At 40.1% G+C, this 23,800-nt stretch overlaps 1 protein-coding gene across 1 annotated transcript in view; it reads right to left on the bottom strand.

Annotated features, from left to right (window-relative positions):
- The window catches only part of nphp4 (nephronophthisis 4), a 206,501-nt gene that overhangs the window by 72,279 nt on the left and 110,422 nt on the right, over positions 1-23,800 (bottom strand). Inside the window, exons 12-13 of the mRNA XM_059333949.1 lie at positions 11,926-12,063; positions 3,304-3,461 (exon numbers count right to left, since the gene is read on the bottom strand). Coding sequence (XP_059189932.1) covers positions 3,304-3,461; positions 11,926-12,063 — 296 coding nt within the window. The remainder of the gene's footprint in view (positions 1-3,303; positions 3,462-11,925; positions 12,064-23,800) is intronic.

The following is a 23,800-nucleotide window of genomic DNA, read 5'->3' as shown; positions in this document are numbered from 1 at the left end:
AAACATGTAAGATTTAAAATATTTATTCTGAAAATCATTAGCCTGGCTAACACCAGACCAAATCTCATTGGCGATTGGGTCTGGACACCTGCCGTTTATTTCTCCGTAGAGGAGGTGTGGTTTACGATCCTCCAGAGCTGTTTATTGGGCGCTTAGAATGTCTATCAAAAGCGTCTGTAGGTAGCTCTTAGCCAATCAGATCAGTTATACCAGATGACGTAGTAGAGCAACAGAAATGGATGTTTGTTGTGTGTGTGTCTGTGAGAGAGTGTTGTTTGCTGCTTTGCTTCTCCAGTTCTCGCTTTCTGCAAGATTATTTATTTTCACGCTTTATTCCCCCTCATGTCATTCAGCCACACACATCCACTGATTTTATGGGCAACAAACAAGCTGCTGCGGGTCTCTCGGCGGCTCCGCTGTCCCCCGATTCGGAGCGAGATCACCGGCGGTGAGCGACGGTCTCGCCGGCTCGGTGCAACAAGACGCCGAGACCGTCGGTGCGGCGCTAATAGCCTCGCTACCGGTGATCTCGCTACCAGCCGGGGGACAGCGGAGCCGCCGAGAGACCCTTCGCCTTTCAACTTTCGCTCTAAACTATTTAAAACACCGTCTTCAGCTAAAGAGAGTTTCGCGTCTGCAGCAGCCATGTTGGATCCGGAAAACTTGCAAGTGCCGAGTAGTACGCGTCATCGTCTCACCGTCCCTCCCCGCTCTGTGATTGGATCCTGAAAACAGGGCTAAGAAACTCCCGTGGTTGCCAGACTGCCTGGAGGTTCGAAATTAAATTCGAGCGCGCAAGGCAGTCTGGGTATACCCAGGCTAGAAAATCATCGTAGTAACAGTAAAATCAGTCAACTCTGTTGCAGACAAATTAGGGTAAATATTTATAGTACTCAAATGTAATACATTTTAAAACCATGTCTTTCCTAAGAGAACTTTTGTCTTTACATCCGCTAATTCAACTTTAAATTTTCTAAGATAAAGACTCTTTTTTTCAGGAGTAAAAACATTGACACATTTAATTGGAAAGTTGCCAAGACAGTTTGGATTTTCTCTAAATATTGCTCCAAAAATGAATGAAATGCTTTGAAATTTCATGTATAGTGAGAATGTTAGTTATGACACAGCTTCTGGTTAATTTGTCAACAATAAAACATATCTAATTAGAATTTTTTAAAACAAAACTGTGTGAAACAGAGTTGACGCCTATGTGAATGGAGTTGACATGAATAACAGAGTTGACAAACTATGTGTAAAAGGCCAAAAACAGTAACTCTGTTATCATTAAAATTTTGAAACATGTAACAGAGTTGACGATAACAGAGTTGACATTTTCCACCATTTTGTGCTTTAACTCCACGTGCTAGCTTAAAACCAGATACCACATGTCATGAATAAAACCATAATTTTATGAATTTTCATTATATAATTGTTTTAAAAAAAAAATGACTGACAGATTCACTAGAATATCCTAGTAACAGATTTGACATTTAATTAATCTACTGTATTCTCAACATTTTGTACAAGTTAATGAGAGAGAAAGTTTAACATTCTATAATTCCCTCCAAATGTTTTATGCAAGAGGAAGTGACATCACTGGGTGCAGGTCTCATGTTTTTTATTTGAATGCTGTAGGGTTTTTTATATGGTTTTATAACAGAGATAACAGAGTTGACCGGATCATAGGGACAGATAAAGAAAAATATATATATTTTTAATGTTGAAATCCCATGTATTACAGAAAATAAATACTCTGTGCAACTGTAGGTATAAATATTTATAGAATTAGCACAAAAAACCCTGCTAATTTTAATGAATTATTTTATGTTAATTCAACATGAACATGTGAATCACAAGCTGAAGACAGCCAATAATTGGTGGGTGGGAATCATTTAATGAATATTTTACATATAAATTGTGCCTAAAATACACACCAAACATTATTATTGGTGAACATTCAATATAATTAGCAATATTATTTAAAACAGATCCAGTAAATACTTTTTTAGGGGGAAATAATCAAAGGTTTTTCTGGGAGATGCGAAATGTACCCGCGATTCTGAAAAGACCCATATGGCTGGCTCGCTACGCTGCCGTTACGCGCCCGGTGGGAACTGACGCCGGGCAGAGGACGGAGCAAACCCGCGGCGGAGCCGTTCCGCGCCCGGTGGAAATCCCCAGTAAGGTTGACGTGTGGGAGAGCGCACACGGACCGTATAGCCGTGTTTCGACTACCACCGGGAAAGTCTCGGGCCACACCCTCTCAAATGTCCGCTCACTCTGCGTGTCTCCACAGTAAGTTAGCCCCCAGAGCGATTTAGAGACTCTGGAGGTGACGTATGGTTTTCGCCGTTGCACAGCAAATGATCATAAACAAAGCAGCATGGCTAATTATTATGCACAGTGTCTCCGCTGATCATAAACATAGTGATCGTGAATTAATGGTACGCGCTAACTGTGCACTGTCTGGTGCTTATTGTAAACAAACAGATCGCTAAGTGAACACCTGCAGCAACAGCACATACACACTGTACTGCTACAGAGCTAACTGTAGCTAACTGCAGCTAACGGCGGCTCTTAACGAGCCGGCCTCCGGCGGGCCCCGTTAGCGGGTCGTTAAAAAGAGTAAGGAGTCGCTGAATTTGTCTCCAGACACTTTCTTGAGAAATAGTAATGACGTGGGTCTAAAGCACGCTCGCCAATGAGCCGCCTTCTTCTTCTCCAGGCAGGATATACGCTATCCACCGTAATGCTGCCCTCCCCGGTCATATCCACATCTAACTAACCAAGGTTTTTTTTGTTTGTTTTTTAAAAACACCAAAAAAAATCCCGAGCCGGATTTCCGGCACCGTGCCGGAGGTCTTCAAGCCCTGTATATAGATAATCGATTTTAGTTCAGTTAATGCAAAAATCTAACCTTTAAATTAATATTGATGAAAAGGCTGCCACAACGTAACATGTTCAAGGAAATAATGTCCAGCATGTTTTATGCAAACTATCCTGTATTAGTTTTAGAGAAAAAGCCATTTACAAGTGATGTATTATAGCATAATAAGACAAAACAAAAGTCAATGCTTATTTGTTTGGCCATTTGACTTTTCTATTTGTTATACGATTAAACTCTTACCATGTAAGCATTATCAGTGAATGTTCAAATGACATTACAGGTTTCAGATACTTTAAGATGTCTTTTGTTCAGGACAGCTTCTACAAAAACGGGCAGATATGCTTATTTTTGAATAAAACCGATTTTCTACAACAGATAATTGACCATGCCTGAGGCAGACAAATGACGGGCCTCACCTGGGCACATTCGTCCCCAAAGTGATGACAGGGGCATGGACAGGGGTGAAGGGCAGCTCCTGAAGTTGATCTCCTTCATCCTGAGCTGAAAGTGAAACATCCCCTTCCCGCTGAAGGTCCATCTCCAGGTGGGCGATGTTGCTGACACCTGAGCAGGCCTGCACGACAATGGGACGACACAGATACAGGACATGATCAGCCAGTAGCTGGTAAATGAAGAGCTAATTTGAACACTTCTAAAGAAATATGATTTCAACAATACTTGGGGTGGGTGGTTTATATTTAAAATCTAAGGTAAAGCTCAAGAGAAGGTGTCTGTAGTTCAGGCTGATGTTTTAATGTATGAGATGCACATAGTAAAATAATAGGTGCGTATGACATTACTACACTGAATTACAGCCAGGAGCGGAAAGAAATCCAAAAAAGGAGTTCACTAATTGGCAGCTGGGTGCATGGAAATTACACGGATGGTATAATTGTGTCATGGGGGCTTAGAACAAAGAAACACAGCTGTAGGGGAGAAAGCTAGTGGTGGACTTGTCAGAACTGATTGTAGAAATGGCCTAATACCTTGGCTGCTTCAACCCTACGCTTACAGTAGCATTTCACCTCTTCAGTTCACAGTAGTCATCTGTCAGTTCTACTCAGTCCTTATGAATGTCTGCATTGAGCCTTAGTACCCATCTGTAATTCACACTGTATTAAATAGCCCTGTCCATCAATGTACAAACTTTTTTGCCACCAAAAACATTCACAAATTGTCTTGATAACAACTTCATATTGACATGTTTGGTAGCCAAAAATGGACAGGATGACATGCAAATCTCAGAAACTCTGCTCTGCTATTCTTATTTCAAAGTGACATGTGGACACCAACAGACGTCTGAAACAGAAGGTGTGACTCTGTCTGATCAATCACTCCCCACAAGCTGCCTCGCCAATTATAAAATCATTAATTACGGTTTACAAATTTGAATTTTTGAGCTCTCCTCCTGGATTTGACTTTCTGCATGTTTCTCTTTGTGTGTAACTGTTTAATTGCTACAGTTTTAAAGCACTGGATTTTATCTGCTATTGTGTCCCGTTTTCTGCAAAGACCTTTATGACACGCCTGTTTGTTAAAAATGCTTCGATAAATAAACTTGACAGGAAGGCAACACCCAGAGATAGTGGAGAGGTATGTCAATTTAATCTCTTCAACTATTAATATACAAATCTTTAAAAGTGAGTGAATATACATAGTTTAATATATACAATTTTTAGAAATGGCAAAAAAAAAAAGCATTTTTTGAAGACATTATTAAAGCAGCAGTAAATAGTGTATTTGTTGGAGACTATTTTCAGCTGTGGATTAAGACACATTTCCTGCACCAGTTAGCATTTATGTTGGCAGGACAGTGTATGTTGGACTGGCTAAACATAATCTACTAGAGCTGGAACAATAAGCTTTCCTTCACTTTCAATAGCAGCACAATACTTGGGTGCTTATTCGTGCTGCGATTACACGTATTGAAGTTCCTTATTGCAATTTAATGTGAATTTTGCTTACTTTTTTAACATTTAACCATGGTTGAAGTTGAATCACACATTTTATATATGTATCTCATGAGATATTTTTTTTTACTGGCTGAATTGGAGTTGCAACAGTCAGTACAGGTCTGTGTCCCTGTCCTCCATTCTCCACATTCTTTTGTCAGCTCTTAGATTAGCACAATGAAATCACTAACTTCCTTCCACCTCCATGGAGATAGTCTAAAATGAAGCAATGACATTTGAGTTACATTGATTGAGGCATTAAAAAAACAATTAACAATTTGCCCTACTAGGATAATCTTCAGTGCCCATGTTGATGCTAAAGAAGGAACATGTTTCCCAATGTAACGGTTGGGTTCACTGATGTGTTTTTAAAGTGTTTAGTGGACAACAGAGAATTATGGCACCAAGGAATAAGATATTTCAGGCTTTGGATACACGGACAATACTTGGGATCAATTAATTGTTGGTTTTGATCATGGGATTTGTTAACAATAAGAAAAATATCTGCCTTAGCCATTAAACATAATCATATTTTGGTAGCAATAATGACTATTTAAAAAATGTGCTAAATTACATAATTATTTCCAGGAAACTTCCAAGGACACATAAAAAAGTGTTAACTCTCTCTGTTGTGTGATTTTTGCTCAACATTTGTGTCCCTTCCTTCTATGAGAATGACTCAACTGTGGTACATTTTAATTTAACCAAAGTGCCACTGACAATCAATTTCTCATTTTAATTTAGGTAAAAGCAAACAGGACTGAATTAGCAGTGATGAGTTAAATGCCAACAGCGCATTGTTTATATTTTGACTTTGAGGCAGTCTTGCATTTAATCTGCGTTACAATTACTGACATTCTTTTGTTTTTACTTGTTATCCATGTTTGCTTCTTTCTCCTTTACATATCAGCAATTTAGGAAAAGAAAAAGAACTGTTTACACCCCTGGATCAATTCAGCAATTCTAAATGTTTGGTGGCAAACATTAATCCCCTCTTCTTGTCATTGACAGACATGCAGCTGGAGGGGTATTAGCACAGATAATTAGCTAAGGAGTACTAATGGTGTCATTTTCCAGTCAAGTGTTTTTTTCCCCTTTCTGCTCTTTGATACATGTGCATGGTTCAGTTGGCCTATCAGAGGACATGCATGGCTGTGCATTATTGGGCTTTCCATCAAACATGCTGGTAATAACCTCGACCAAAGTCATGCTGCAACATACACATCCATGTTCCCCCTCTGATCCAACAGCCTGCGGCATAATAACCTTAGAGGATGCAAAGGCATGGTGTAGAACCCAGAGCATGTTTAAAAGGCTCAGAGTAATGGCTTTATAGTGTATCTGAACCTGCTGCCATCAAGCCTATGCTGTGTGATGACATATGAGTGACTGCTTTTTATAGGTAGGTGTGTTGAGGTTATGGACAAGGACAAATGGAGGTTTGAACAATAAATTCTACAAGCTGATTTTATTACTCAATATATGCACAAAGAATGTCACAAAAACTCTCTGAGAATATCATAACTGAAAACGAATGGCAGCCAGGGGACCGGGGATATAATGCATCATACTTATCTACGGCTTTAATTTTGACAGTGTACTTCAACTTCCAACAAAGCAGTGTACAGAATCAGCTGCACAGTATGAGATAAGCAATCACAATCAAGCAATGTAACCTGAGTTTAAGAGAAAACATTTAAAACAGAGTCAGGATGTTATGTTACTATTGAAAAAAGAAATACTGCATGCACTGATGAAAAGTTGAACTTATAGGCAATAACCACTCCCATCTAGCCTGGGTATACCCAGACTGCCTTGCGCGCTCGAATTTAATTTCAAACTGCGAAAGGGTCTGGAATCCAGGAAGCATTCTTAGCCCTGTTTTAGGGATCCAATCACAGAGCGAGGGAGGGACGGCAAGACGATGACGCGTACTACTCGGCATTTGGAAGCTTGTAGTTTTCCGGATCCAACATGGCTGCTGCAGACGCGAAACTCTCTTTAGCTGTAGACGGCGTTTTAAATAGTTTAGAGCGAAAGTTGAAAGGCGAAAGGTCTCTCGGCGGCACCGCTGTCCCCCGGCTCGGAGCGAGATCACCAGTAGCGCCGGTGATTAGCGCCGCACCGGCGAGACCGCCGGTCACCGCAGGTGATCTGGCTCCGAGCCGGGGGACAGCAGGGCCGCCGAGAGACCCGCAGCAGCTGGTTTATTGCCCATAAAATCAGTGGATGTGTGTGGCTGAATGACTTGAGGGGGAAAAAAGCGTGAAAATAAATAATCTTGCAGAAAGCGAGAACTGGAGAAGCAAAGCAGCAAACAACACTCTCTCACAGACACACACACAACAAACATCCATTTCTGTAGCTCTACTACGTCATCTGGTATAACTGATCTGATTGGCTAAGAGCTACCTACAGACGCTTTTGATAGACATTCTAAGCGCCCAATAAACGGCTCCGGAGGATCGTAAACCACACCTCCTCTACGGAAAAATCCATTGCTCGTTGCCAGACAAGACCGCATTTGAGAATAGTCTGGTGTTAGCCAGGCTAACTCCCATCCTCAATTGAATACACTTCAATACAGCCTTATTTATACTGGTATGACTAGAAGCTTATGCAAGCCACCGTTAGTTAAATAAATGTTAGTTTTGAACTGATATAAAAGTAACCGAGCTGACGTCACAGAGTAACGGCACATAGTTGCTGGTGGGCAATACACAGGCATTGCCGACAATAATACTATTTTATAGCAAACCGTTGTGTTTGACCGTTCGCACTCTGCACTGATTTTCCTGTATTTTCCTGTTACGTCCTTGTTGGTGATGCATCTGCATTTATACTACAAATTATATGTGGCTATGTGCGTCCTAGACCACCTTGGCAAGTAGTTTGAGTGATCCGATCACAATGCATCTTGGACCTTTTAAATTCTCTCTTATGTAGATCCCAACAGTGTTACAATAAAAGCTGACAAACTCAAAAACTGACAAAACAGCAGGATCATCTGTCCATCCATTTGTCACATTAAGGGACCAGGTAACATCTACTGTTGTACAACAATTTAAAGTTGCAATGAAGTATTGAATCAGTTTTAAGAATAGTAGTAATAATAATAGTCATAATAATAGTCATAGTTACTAAACTATATTTCCTTAGAATGTGGCTCAAGAGCCCCTTTTGTTGATCAGTTAATTTTTATCAATGTGTGGAGCATGACAGCTCACCATGACCACCCACTGCTTTGCTAGTGCTGTATTTTGTGTGATGAGAATGATGCTCTTGCCCTCCGGTGCTATGGACGTGCCTGCTTCTTTATTCTTATTACTTGTGGCAACAGGGCAGCTGTTCAGCAACTGTTACATAGGCTCGCTTAAAAAATGTTTATAAAAAATTAATGCTGGGTCTTGTTGGTTTTCTGAGAATCTACTGCACCTACTGGTACCTTGTTTGCCATGTAGCAATAAAAAATATACTAAAAACCTGAATTAATCTGGTTAGTCACATTGGATTGCTATTATATTGAATACTACTCTACATAACTTTTCATTACATGTTTTAATTTTCCTTATTTAAACCTTTTATATATTCTAACTGCTGAGAGGACCTTCACAGCTTCTCTCAGTTTCCTTTCCTTTTCTTTGTTAACGAGCCGTGGCGCGGGCCTCCTGCAGCAGTCTCTCCCAGCTGCAGTCACAGAGCCAGAGGGGATGTTAACCCCTTAGCTTCCAGTCTGCAAATTGCTAATAGGCTAACAGTTAGCTCTGTAGCAGTACAGTGTGTATGTGCTGCTTCTGCAGGAGGTGTTCACTTAGCGATCTCTGTTTGTTTAGCACCCGACACTCTGTGCACAGACGCTGTGCATAATTAGCCATGCTGCTTTGTTTATGATCAGCGGCGAACGTTGTGCACAGTTAGCGACAGCAGCTACAGTTGCCTCTCCTGTGTTTAATCCATCGTGTATGTGATCACGGTCGAAACTGTCGCTTAGCGATTAACCTACAATCATTAACCATACATCACCTCCGGAGTGTCGTAAATCCCTCTGGGGCCCTTTTTTGTAATGGAGACACACTGAGTGAGTGGACATTTGAGGGGCGTGGCCTGAGACTTTCCCAGCGGCCACTCTTCCCCCTAAAGGAAACATGGCTATTGATCTCATAAGTGGCCTCTGTGAACTCCAAATGACGGAAATCCATCGTAGCGACAGAGAACTTTAATCAATGTATTATTACACAGGTTCTGCAATTAATTCCAAAAATACATAAAAAATAAGGTATGAAAGATTGTTGCCAGATATAGATGGTTATTTAATGTGTATCTGTGTCATATTTTAATAACCCCTGTAGTTAAATATATATATATACATATATATATATATACATATATATATATATACATATATACATATATATATATATATACATATATATATATATATATATATATATATATATATATATACATATATGCGTATATGAATTAAATATTTTAAGATCATTTAACAAGGCAGTGCATTAAAGTAGTTGTCTACTTGTATATTAATGTTCTGATTGTAGTTTGCAGACCCTTAATGGACAAATATTTATTTACAATGGCGGCCTGACAGATAAATTCTTGTGACAGTTTTTACAAAGCACGACCTAGTCAGTCTTTCAAAACCAAATTGAATTGTGTCTTTTTTTAGCCATTTGTGCGTCTGATTATATTGTTATCTCCAATAAGCCTGATCCACAGTTCCTGGATTATTCCTGCAATATGATTCATAGCTTAAGCCATATGGATTTCAAACATGAAATATGAGAGAAAACCTATTAAAGCTACTGCTGTCTAGATAGAATATGAGCAAAGTCCTTCTTAGCTGTGCTGAGGCATAAAAGCAGGTGGACCGGCCAGTACATCAATGAAAAAGTCTCACAATCGACTGTGATAATAGATGGGAATAAGGAAAACTTAATACAGAAATGTGAACAAAGAAGCGGATACTCATAATATGTTCCATATTATCTATTAAATGACTGGAGAAACTACTGTTACTGACTTGCAGTTACTTTCTATAACTATTGCTACATTCCTAGACTAGATCCCAGACATCCGTGCACTTGCACACTTATGGACTCAAGACATCCAGAGTGCCGAGGGCTGTCGTAATGCACAATTCATCATGTCTGCAAGGGCTTTATGCACACTTTCCTTTGGCTTCCAGAGACTCTACTCCAGTTGAGGACCAGGCTCTCAGGGGTAAAGAGGGAGCATGGTATGGTGTGGACATAAGCTTTAAAGAATTAGATTGCAGTTACAAACAATTTAAGTGAGTTCTACCTCACAAGGTGTTTAAGGGCTGACTATTAAAGATGTAGACAAACATTTGGAAGGAGTCTGCAGGAGAACCACTGCTCCTTGACGACTATGGAAGAATTATCCTATCTTTATTCAAGAGCGTAGATTTTCAGTTTGAGAGCATAATTTGTCTTTCTCATGCTCAGATTTGTTCTCCTCATGCTCACATTTTGCGCTCGCACTCAGATTTCTGCTGCTTTCTTTCAAAATGTGTGCGTGCACTTAAAAATCACATGCTTGTGCTCACATTTCTTCTTCTTGGACACAAACATTTTGCTCGCACTCAAATATGTCCTGTGCGCACTCAAATCTAAAGTCTACACGCTCAGATCTCAACTCTGCGCTCTCCAAACTTTTGTGCTCGCACCCAGAACACGCACGTCCTCTCAGGTTGGTGTCTGCTCAGACTGAACGATGTCCCGCCCTGCGCTTAAACTAGTGTGTTTCACCAGCCAATAGGGAGACAGCTAGATTGTGGCCTGGTCTTAGGTGCGTTCCCTAGCCTTTTTGAGCGCTCCGTCGGGGCGGGTATATGGTCTGTTTGTAAAACTGCTTCTCTCTTAAAATACACCAATTTACCATATTAGCCAGCTATTTGAATCGTCACCTCAAACTGAAAATCTACGCTCTTGAATAAAGATAGGATAATTCTTCCATAGACGACATTGTAATACAGAACTACTTGAGGTTAGGAAACAAAACCATTTGTTTAAGGTTGGGAAAAAAGAACAGGATTAGGCTTAAATCAGAGCTAGCTCCACAGAGCTGTATCAATGCTGGAGAAAGGTCTGAAAATCTCTAAAAACGTCTAAAATAGGCAGCCAATGGCAGACTTATCCCAACAGTCTATATCTGTTGAGTCAGACTAGGCTTGAAATACTACTTACACACAGAACTACTGGATGCAGTTGTGTTGGTGACGTAGAACGTGGTTAAAGAAGTTTTCCAATGGGATACAAACACTGGTTTCCTGGGTAAAAAAACTAGGTTTGTGCTATCCAACTCTCTTCCCTTGTGCCCTTAATGTGTCTATATGCCACATAAACTGCCAAGATTGCTTGTGATAGCTATGGAATTCATTGCATTCATTTCATAGGAATAACTGATCATGAGAACAGCCTGAAAGGTGCGTGGTGCTCTTGGCAGCTGATAAATATGAATAATAATAAAAGCATTCTAGGCATGGAACCTGTGGATTATATATCCCATTTGGTGTGGAAACACCACGGTATTCCACAGGAGGAGTTGGGGGAAGCAGCTTGGGAGAAGGACATCTGGGCTACTTTGCTAAACATGCTACCACCACGACACAGACCATAAACAGCATAAAATGAATAAATGGAGGGATGCATAATAATAAAATAATGCATGGCAAACACAAAATAATTAGACATACTATAGACATGTAGCACAATTGTACTATATTGAAGGTACCCTGTGGAGTATTCTTGTGAACGAAAAAATTTCTCACCAAAAACAAACTGTGCATCCTTTTGTGCCATAAAGGTGAGTGTGTCTTTGAACTCTACTGAGTGACTGTGTGCATATCCTTGGGGATGCATAAAGGCGTATGCACTATATACTAAGTGTTGCTGTGTTTGGATGTGCACCTTGTGTGTAAATACACCTACGACTCCCTTCTGCTTCTGTATTTTCCTCTAAATGAACGCGGGAGTACAAGGCTGTGTGTGTGTGTGTGTGTGTGTGTGTGTGTGTGTGTGGTGTGTACGGGGGTGGAAATCTTACGACATGTGACAGCTGGTGGGCCGATGCCAACGGGGAAGGATGGAGCAGAGAAGGAAACGACTGTTGCCACGGCAACGCCGAGCTGGAGTGGCTGATGGTTGGGTAGCGTGAAGTAGCTGCCAGCTGAGACAGTGAGAGCTGCAGAGAAACAATGCAAATGATTCGCTGTTATTATTATGATTATGAACAACAGGGCTCAGGAATATACTTTACGCCAGAGAGACACATGTGCCGTCTCAGCTGACAGCAACAGACCATTACACTGCTTCGGCACTTATAAGCCCCTCTCACTCCACCCGCTTCTCCACCCACGATCCTTCAGCACTGTCATCCCCCAGCAGGTCGAATTCTAAACTGTTTGTCTGCTCCCTTCTTGCTGCTAAATACTTTTGACTGGAAACAAAAGAGAATGTAGCTAGTAATTTAAGAGTGGCTGTTGGACTTGTTGTCTTAGTTGTCTTAAAGGTTATACAACCACCAATGGTGAACTTTTACTCAGAGTGATACATACCAAAAACAGCTGAGCAGCCACTCCACCACCAGTCTATAGAGGACAAGGTTTATGCTGTTTCAGCCACTGGATATACAGGTCACTTATGGCAGTGAGCAGATGTGATTTCAGAAAGAAAAAGTCTCTATGGGGAGGTTGGGGTGGTTAGTTGGGTCAACAATAAATTGGACCACAAGAAACTAGGGTTGGGCTGATGGACAATCATCCATCGTGATGGCTGACAGTCATTGACCACCGAGCCCAGCATTGTGATTTAAAAGCCCTGCCCCCCATTCACACCTGAGTGAGTGTTTACTGTGTGTTTTAAGTGATTGAAAAGTATGAATTCTGACTTATTTAATGGTGAACAAACTCATTTCACGAGTACAAGTGAAGGTGCACACTCCGGCTGTCGAATCGACGGTCTAAAGTACAAGAGAATCAATTCAAACTAATTCACATGTTAAAGAAGGCACTTATTTTTCCAGTCTTGGTAATATACAAATTTCTGGTGAAAGAGAAACATCTTGTAACTCTGGGGAAATTCAGGTAAATTTTAAAAGACAGAAAAATAAGCTAAATTGGATCTTGTGATCGCACTGTGTAATCATGTAATCCAACTCTTGTTTTTCTTGTAGTGTGTGACTGTATTTTATTTGTGTCTTGTATGTTTAGCGTAACCATTTTGTTTTTGTGCTGCCGTCTTGGCCAGGTCACTCTCGGAAAAGAGGTTTTTGATCTCAATGAGTTTTTTACCTGGTTAAATAAAGGATATTGATTGATTGATTGATTGATTGATTGATTGATTGATTGATTGAAAGATGATGATTCTGCTGGATAAAGCCCCTATGTATGGTTTGATCAGTTTGGATGACTTGCACTGATAATATCATCGTCCATCGTGATGTTTCACTGTCCAATTTGGTAGACATTGTCCAACGCTACAAGAAAATGCTGTTCCCATTTCAAACAACCATTCTTTTCCCCCCCCCCATTATCATGATTGTTAACCACGTGTTTATTGGACTGAATCACTTTTGGAGCCAGCCTCAAGTTTCTAGGAGGATTTTATCATTTAATTTGGAGGACTTGTTGGGATTCTAAACAGGCTTAAATAAGATACAGCATTAATTAGCTTTTGACGGTGCTCTCTCATGATATAAACTCAACACTTCTTCCATGTTTACTTGTAGTTTCAATAAACTCAATATAATGGATATTTTCACAACACTGCTTTCATCATGCTTTAATTTTCTCTTATTAACTGAGGCCCCGTTCACATGAGGACGGTCTCAACAGAAGACGCAAAAGTGGCGTCGCGTCTTCACTTTTTATTCCTCGTTTAGACGAGCGTTTTCGGGAGGAAATCTGCGTGCATACGGTGACGCAAAAGTGTGTGAAATTCGATTGTATGCAGCCAGGCGGCATCACTTAAAGCGATAAGAGCATCTTTGGGCATGCAGAAGTTTTCACGCCACACATTTTCATCAGCTTCTCCTTCCACAAAGTTATCCACCATCACTAGATCTCCCAGGTCTCGTTCACAGCCGTCTGGCTCGCCTCCGATGAATTGCTGCATCCAAAATGTGATAGAGGTAATTCCAGATCCTTCTCTGTTCACTAATACTATCTCTACATATCCTGTACATTTGGTGGAAAGACTCCTGTAAGTTTATTAGAGCTGCCAGAGCAGCTTGAAGGTCCAACGCATGGAAATAATCCCATGTTTGTTTATTTTCCTGTACTGGAGCATGTATGTGACGTAAACACATACGTGACGTGAGCAGATCTGAGCAGAGTTTTGCATCTTGTCAGTGTAGACGGACACGCTACGGCGGAGCGTATTTAACTTTTCCACTTTGGAAGGTGGTTTCAGATTTTTGCGTCTTTAAGACCCCAAAACGCCGTCACCGTCTAAACGAAAGGCACTTCCGATAAAATATTTTGTTGTTTTTACCCGCGAGCGTCCTCGTGTGAACAGGGCCTGAAACACTGTTCTCATTCACTGATTCTACTTTGCTGTTCTTTTGTTCTTTTAGCAACAGACATTCACATTAAAAGCTGACTTTAAAAGGGAGGCATTCTCGTCTTTGAGCTGCTGGAAGGCTTTTACGGTGAAACATCTGTTCAGGAAGAGTTGTGTTTCATTGATGGCAGTCGAGAACAGATTGAAAGAATGGCAATTGTACTGGAAAGTAATGAATTGGAAGGAATGAGCGAAAAATGTTTCCTCTGTTGAAAAGAGAAAGTCAGAGCAGGAAAGTAATGAGTAGCACTGGGGAAATGTATTTGAAAAATGATTTGAATGTTATTTCAATCCAGACTTATTTGATCATTTATCAGGACTGCTTTACATCATGACACTCTTCACCTCCACTGTTTTTTGTATATTCAGACACCTCATTAAGTATTATAACTTAAATGTTATGTGAGCTTGTGATTCAGTGTTAGCTGCACAGTGAAATATATCTTTCTTATAACCACAAATGTACATTTTAACATGAAATCCAGCATGCAAATACTCTTATGATCACAGATTCCTGCTATTTATCTGGTTTCAATTAGCGGAGCCAGCAAAGTAAGACGAGGCTCTTTAGACATCCGTTCCCTGTCTAGATCCTCCGGGGGGATCCTGTGGCTTTCCCTGGCTCGACAGGATATATTACACCTCTGGCTTGAGTCTGCCCTTAGGGTTTCCTCCCAGATGGATGTCCACAGGGAGGCGTCTGGGAGGAATCCTGATCAGTTGCCCTAACCACATCTATCGGCTCTCTACGCAAAAGAGTTCCTACAGGAAATCTAAGTTCTTTACTTTGTCCCTAAGTGTGAGCCCAGATAACCTTCAAGAGAACTTACTCTGACCTTTCGAAAATAGGAATCTCTAATGTGAACTGACGAGCATGGCAAACCAACTGCTACCAAGATAAATTGGAGTGATTGGTTAGAAGTTTAAATTCTAAGGGATTCAATACTTTAGCATTAACAATATCTGTCAATTCCCTATATACAGTACAGTCATGGAAAAAAATATTAGACTATTTTTTTCTTCAATTTCTTTTTCATTTTAATGCCTGGTACAATTAAAGGTACAGGTAAAATGAACAAGAAATTGAAGAAAACAAGGGTGGTGCTAAGGCATCTCACTTGGGTGAATAGGGGAGTCTTTTCTGTTTCAGCCCACTCCATTCAAGCCTATTCAAGATTGTAACACACAAACTAAAGACAAATTGTAGGTCAGTAAAAGATACGTTTTTATACATTCGGGCAAAGCAGTGTATATCTTATTGAGCAACAATTTTGAAAATCACTGGACTTCTTGTAGCCAATATTCCTCAATAACCTGAATGTGTCTTTCATATGGCCTTATATAACAGTTTGTGCGCATTATTGAATCTGCTAGGGTCGAAGCAAATGGCTCTCTAGGAGACAATAAAGATACCGCATTGAACCATATTGAGCAGTAAAAGAGATGCTCACTCACCCAGTGATCTGTTGGACACACGTATACTCACTGACTCTGCTAAGCTTGTGAGGACATTACATTGACTTAAATTATTTCCTTGAAAACAGATGAAACAGTATCCTACCTAAACCTTTTCTTAAATATCAAACAAAAAAAGGAAGTAATGTATGGAGCATCAGGACACATTTAGTGTGTGACTACACTGTAGCTATGAGCTGGAAAAAAACATCAGAGAGATATATGACAACTTTAATATGTTGTTTATCTCTTCTAGAAAGATTAGGGTGTATAAGGGTTTCAAACATTGTGATGGGGGTATATGAAGTCCATTGCTATACTTAATTATGGCTGATAATTTGTTGCAGCAATTAATGGGTTCATTTGTTACACAGAGTTGATGCTAACCATTTCTTGACTCAAGAACTGATCAAAATAGTTAACAAAAAAAAATCTTTGACATTTTGGAGATTTCTGCAATAATTTCAATTTCCAGCAAATGGATGGCAAGCATTCCAGTTATGTAAACTACTGAGAAACCCTCTTATTGTCAGTATACAAAAATATAGGAAAGCCATAAATCCTATGGGTCTCTAGCTTGTGGTTGTAAAGTTTCATGAGGCTGTGATTATCCAAGAGGTCACAGCAGCTCATTTTATACAGTAAAGTCAAGTGTCAGAAATGGTCTCACTAGAATGAAAGGGCTACTGTGGGGACTAACATTATCACACATGAATACAATTAAGCTAAATTAATCCACAAGAGTCTCAGCTTCCCATCCATAACCAATTAATGCAATTCCAAGACTGTTTAGGGACCCCAGTGTGAGGAAATATTCAAATAAATAATTTTTCAATAGGCAATAATGACACAATTGGACTGCATGAGGAAACTACATGTTTTTTGCCCAAAACTGCATGAGATAAGCATTACATTGTCTGTAAAGGGGACACTTGCAGGTACCCATAGAGTCCATTTTAATTCAGATACCATATCTTGAGGTCAGAGGTCAAGGGACCCCTTTGAAAATGACCAAATCAGTTGTACCCTCGCCTAACTGAGGAGCATTATTAGCCCCCTCCCTGACAAGATATCATGACATTGTGACATGACATCCATTTCACCAACGGGTTCCTTAGTTATTCTCATTTCATATGACACTCTAGCTTTAATACCAAGCCTGCTACAGCCTGTTAAAGACACTATCGCAGCCGAGGACACGAGAGTATGCAGGTAGGTGAAGAGGTTAATGGCAAAGGGTGCACTGGTGACAGTGGTATGAAAGCATAACAAGTGCAAAACTGTTCCTCGCAATGCAGCTGTAGAGATGGTCACTGTACTATTTTATATCATAAAGAGCCTCTTGAATTTCCCTTTAAGTCACATCTTATTCCACACTGTCTGACAGCATCATATATATATTCTGTATCAGCTTGTTCCACATCTCCATCGAAGAAGTGTGATATTTATACTGGGGGAAATATTTAAACAGCAGACTTCATGTTTTTATGTCTGCACCATTCCATCAAATGGAAATATTCTAGATACAGTCAGTGGATAAAAAAAGTCCACACAGCCGTGTTAAAATGCCAGGTTTTTGTGAGACAGAGATAAATTATGTCAGAACTTTTTCCACCTTTAATGTGACCTATAATGTGAACAATTCAATTGAAAAACAAACTCTGAAATCGTTTAGGGGAACAATTTACACTAACCCGGTTGCATAAGTGTGCACACCCTCTTATAACTGGAGATGTGGCTGTGTTCAGATAATTTCTGCTTTTTTGTTTGTCTTTGGTTTGTGTTTTAACTGTCTAATTTGGTAACTGTTTTGTATTTGCTGCTGCCTATCTTGGTCAGGTGTCCCTTGAAAAAGAGGTTCTTAATCTAAATGGGATTCTCCTGGTTAAATAATAATAATAATAATAATAATAATGGTCAGCCGAGAGCTTCCAAAGTCACTCACTTTTATGCAAATTTACCCTGAAAGCACACTGAATTTTTCGTCTGTCACTAATGTCACTAACATGATTATTTTTAAGATGTTTGACTCACTTACACATGATTTCACAATGGATATCTTCATTGGAAACTGCTGGCCACTCCACAATTAGCTCGCTCACAAATACTACACTGCAGTAGGTGTAGGCGTAACCCTAAAATGAGCTGTTTTGGCTGTTAGGACTGGTCAAAAATTCAAAATGTCCTAAAATGTCAGGACCAGTGGGCTGTCACAAGTCAGTCCTCACAAGTACGGCTAAGCCATGTCACATTCTGCACACACACACGCATGCATGTGATCTCACATTTAGTCACCACGTCCTGCACACAGAGGGTGTGAAAGACACCACACTATATGAGGACACAACACACACACACGCACGCACACACATGCACACGCACATACACACAAGAGAATATGCAGAGGCAATTAGTAGTGGCAGTGCAGTGGCTGCCAATGTTCTGAACACAGCCTGTTTGCCCTGACAGCCAAGCAGATCATCTGTTCACATGCTGGCTTCATGGGATCTGCATGTGTGAATGTGCGTGTGTAAATGTGTCATTATATGTATCTATATGCACAGTATATACTACCCTTTCTTCTTTCCTTTCTGTGTTTGAAGTGTGTTTTTATGTGTCAGTGTGTGACAAAGACCTTCACGAATGTTCATTTGGTTTTTTGGTCAGTATGAGTATGTGTGTGTGAGGGGAAAAGACCGTGACACAGAGTCAAGATCATCGTGTGTTTCGAAGAAAGAAAGTGAGTCAGGTGCGGTTCGAGAGTGAGGAGGATTACGACGGAGATCCAGTGAAAAGATGGAGAGATTACTGGAATGAAATATTAAGAACAAAAGGTGAAGGAGTCAAGCACATAGAAGAGGAAAATATTAGAGTTGCATGAGAGAGGTGGAGCACCATGTCAGAAGTGTGAACAACGGGGGCTGGATGCAAGTTAGAATGCGATAATTGTGTGTGAGTGTGACGAGAGAAAATGAAAGGTGAGGAAGTGCAAGACAGGGTGAAATTTGACAAGAAAAACAAGAAGAAGAGATTAATATTTGATGAATAATAATAAATAGCAGCAAAACTGTAATTCAATACAAATGGAGCAAACAGGGATAATATAAACATGACAATAAACATCTACAGTGCATCTGCAGGTTTTAGGAAGTTTAACATTGTGTACTGTACCTGAAATTATGTACTTACTTGATTCCTGTGGTCTATGTCTAGTACCATCAGGTTGAATGCACTTATTGTAAGTCGATTTGGACAAAAGCGTCTGCTAAATGACATGTAATGTAATTGAGGAACAAAAAGCTGAATAAATGAGCCTATTCCTAAAATATGTCAGCTCTTTCTGACTGATATTGTGATTTTAACTGCAATTCTATATGTGTGGCCTAGATAGTATGTGGAAGAAAATGTTTTGTACAAAGCAAATCATAACTCATCTGTTGGCCACAGACACAACCCACACCTGAACTTTCTTTATACATCAAAGACACTTCCATGCATATTGTGTCCAGTGTTTTAGATCCAGCCAGCTCACAGATTTAACATGAATCAACTACAGTTCAGTGAGTTAGCAGCTGACAGTCTGCATTATAACATATGAAATCAACTGTCACTTGCTACAGCTTGTTAAGTTGCTGTTAATTATGTGAGTTATGAAAATGACACGTTTTTAAATTGCATTTTTTATATTAATCAGCCCTGTTTTGAGCTTAACAAGAAATATGTAAAGATTTGAGTCCTTCAGATTCACTTTTCTAATAGACTCATCTTGTCTGTAAAGCCATTTTGCGTGTGTATCTTTTATATGATTCTAGCATTTACTAAAAAACGTTTTTATTAGCACAAAAATGGGCTCTCTGCCAAGCTCTCATTCTAAATACTATGCTCAATGAAATTGAAAATGAACTTTTTGGCACTGGCACTGGCAAAAGGCCCAAATAAAACCTCCAGTGTTAGGTGGCTTCCTCATTTCCACACTTCCCATTAACTGTCTTTGCAAGTTACTGTGCAATGCATTCTGGTAGTGCAGTGGAGCGTTGGGTCGTCACATTGGCTAAAATGAGCTAAATGGCACGAGTGAAAGAGTTGGTCCAATCAGGTGCAGCCTGGAAGTGTTTGCATAGTTGTAAGAGAGTAAAGCCTGTGTGCTTTTCTTGTTGGTGAGTAGGCATAGAAGAGGAATTGAACTATCCGTCCAATGCTTAAAATAAAACTGTGAAAACATTTCTTTGTGCATTGGTTTCCTGTGTCAGGGAAGGACAGCGCCTGTCAATCATCACCCATAGATTGTATATAAAGATAGACGACATGTCTCCACTTCCTTCTACTGTACAAAAGTGAAGCCAACATATTCCGGACATAGGCGCTTCCATCTTGCACTGGGGCCATCATGCGGAACCGGAGTATATGCGGTAATGATCGGGTTGTGTTAACATGGTATTAAGTTCCCACCCAAACCTTTGTGCAAGTCAATCTCAGCTGTCAATCATGACCATACAACCCCATTTTATGCAATAAAACTAATTAAAACCAAGCTTGTCGAAAAAAAATAGACACTTGAACACACATCAGTGTGATAGGAACTACCCTTAAATCACAGAAATCCTCTTTATGAATAATGTATTTGAGGTGGAGTTTGAGTATTTAGTATGGCCTATGTCCCATCCACTAACATGGAGAGGGCAGGGTTTATGAATTATACTGCAGCCAGCCACCAGGGGGTGAGCAAGCAGTTTTGGCTTCACTTTAGGGGAGCTGTCAGGTCATCAATCCTTTTTTTTTTCCCAGATTATTTTTTAAGGCTTTTGCCTTTACTTTGATAGGAAAGATGTATATACAGTATAGATGTATATATAGGGCACGCTCAACCCCCAGCTGTTCATCATTTAAATATAGTCTATGCCATAAATGCATGGTCATGGCACAACCCCTCACATCCAAAAATGACACTTCAAATGATAGCATAATCACAATGGTAGCAGGTAATAATATAAACACAACTTGACATATTTATCACATCTGGAAATGTTTTCACAAATCGAAAGGTAAAAGGCAGGAAAATCATCATGTCCCTCTTTATGTTTACATGTGAGACCAGTTATCAAAATTAATTGTATAATTTGCTTTCAAATCACACAAACAGAGGTGAAATTACATCTCTACATCTTGTGAAACCATTCACTATCTCAGTGTTCCAAATGATCTGGCAGCCTTCAAATGCAACACTGAAGTTTCCATTTAGATTTCCCAAATCTAGACTACAAAGCCCCCACACTGGCATAAAACTTAGTTTCATCTCATTTACAGCTAATGAATGTTGAGCAGCAAATTGACATGAGGTACTTTCCCCCCAATAATCATTAAAGTATGAGTACGAGATGTAACCTCGAAGGTGTGATTATCATAAGACAAACACCAGCATTAACAGAAATCCATTGTAATTTCAGAGAAAACTATTTATGCTTTGTTTCACTCAAAAATCAATCTGTACATAGTTCAAATTGGCAATCTTGAATCCTTTTCTTTTGATAGAAGACTCTGTGTAAAAGACAGCTGCAGAAATGAGGTCTGACTGAGCTAGTGCCAGCTGCCAAATCACCCTCTGCCAGCAACAAACTGAAACATGGCCTCACCTCCGGCCCACAGACTACAAGACCACCTGGGTCGACAGAACACGAGCATGACCCTGAAACATGACTGCGGCCCGATGCGAGAAATCATCATCAACACAGGCAAACAAACTCAGCTGCTCTCCCAAATGTTGGCTATAAATACCACAAGATCCTTAGCATTCTGCACCGCGGCAAACCGAGAGTGTCAAGGATCAATAATTTATGCGAGCAAGAGAAAGTTGTCAGATCCAACAATGCCTACAGACAGAGCTGGAGCGTACGGCTTGTTTACAGAGCCATTTCAGAGCAGGATGCCATTGATTAATCAGGCCTTGACAGTCATGTTGAAGAGGGGAGATTTTTTTTTTGTTGAACAGGCAAAATCATTTTAGGATTGAAACAAGTGTATTTTTATAACGGTATCTTTCAAAGGGTAGGAGATGGGGAGATAGGGAGAGACACAGAGACTGTGTTTGTGAGGTTTGCAGCAACACTAGATTCGTGATGAATTGCAGGGTGACTGCCAACAGCAGTGGCATGGCTTCACACAGTGTTTTCTGCTTTATTTCTTTATGCACAATCCTGGAGAGCCATCAGATAGATATCTATGTTGTGCACACTGAGCAGCCAGGGCACTAATGACTGCTGCTTTACACCCATATTATATTATGAGATACATTTGCCATAAACTTAAGGCTGCTTTAAATTTTTTTGTTTCAGTCCACTTGGGAGTGATGGAAGCCGCTGAAAATATCTGCCATCTTAACTGTCTAAAAATAATGGACCCAGTCTCTGTGACGCCACTCATTGTTTTAAAGCTGCACATTCAGATTTTTTCAACCAAAATGGACTGGGGCTGATATCAGCTAATGCTAGTGCTAATGCTTCTTTTTGCAACCAATGAAGTCGCCCCCTGCTGGCCATTAGAAAGAATACAGTTTTAAGGCACTTCTGCAATGACTTTGTTTTTCCGCCCCAGAGGGTGCTGCTTGACTACTTGTAGCAAATTTTTATATTTTTAACATTCAGCAGACAAGCAGAAACATTAGCATTCATTTGTAGTTGCGTTTCTAGAAAACCAATAAATACAGGTCACTTGTTAACTGTCCTCTCCCCTTTGCTTTGGGCTCAACCATCTCCTTACTCTTTAGCTGCTGGATATTTCACACACTTTGTCTGACTTTCGCTTGTCGCTTGGGAGGTAGCGTACAGCATTCTTTTTCTTTTTTTACCATGGCTGCACACAAAATGAATAAGAGGGCATTTTTTCAGGCTGAAAAATCAAAACACTAAATTTACATAGATTATAAACTCCTCAGATTACACGTAGGATTACATGATACTCGTATATAAGATATAAGATGGTACATTAGAGGAAAAGTAGAACTAGTAATACTGGAATTTATATTTTAAACGAAGGAGTAACACAATCTTCCTTAAACTGAGTAAAAGTACTTTTATAAAACACACATCCTGAGCATCATGTTCAATTTTAGATCTCCGGCCCTAATTGGCCTGGAAGGATCAGTGGCCTACTGTGGCTGCTGCTAGAAAACTTTAAATAGAAACTACTGGAAAAATAACTAAATTAGTTCATTTTCAGACTTAATTTGCTTATGGTTCCGTTCCAGTTGTGCCTAATGATGATGTCTCTGAATCCAATTGGCTATTATGCTGTAACTGCTACTTGTGGCTGCTTCTTTTTTTTTCAAAATATACATATTCCTTTCTGCCTTAGAAAATGTGCTTCACCTTTAGCTCAAAGTTAATTGCTCCTTTTGGGAAAATGTGGTTGAACTTTAACCTTTAAACCTCTGAAATATGATGTGGGTGTCTACTAATTTGCAGTGAAAGTACTTGTAGGATCATTCAAGCAAAGACACAGAGTGGAAATAACATTTCCTTTTAAAATGATGTCTGCCTGTTTGGTAGAGCAGATGTTTTGGGATTGGATTAAGAGATGAAAAGAGACTTGGACCATGCACAACAGTATATCCAGCTAAGCTCCACCATCTTCTAATGTCATCCCCGAAGAGCTGCCCAGTATGACCACAGTCGTCTCTAGTTAGCCACTGGGAGCTGCCCACTCACAGGCTTTCACCGCCCTCGCTGCTTAATCAAAATGAGGGTCGATTTGTAGAGTTCATGGGTGCAGCGCTCCCACAGCTCCTAGCCCCCCTGTTGGTTCAATTTAAAGTGAGTCGGCAATACAGACTGTGGCTCATTTTGGCCCAGAGAGCTCACAGTGAAACAGACCTGATCTCTCTCCTCCTCCTCCGCTCTGTGGCACTGTGT

The sequence above is a fragment of the Centropristis striata genome, chromosome 5 (assembly GCF_030273125.1).
Source record: "Centropristis striata isolate RG_2023a ecotype Rhode Island chromosome 5, C.striata_1.0, whole genome shotgun sequence".
Lineage (NCBI taxonomy): Eukaryota > Metazoa > Chordata > Actinopteri > Perciformes > Serranidae > Centropristis > Centropristis striata.
This window is presented reverse-complemented; position numbering and strand designations above follow the sequence as displayed.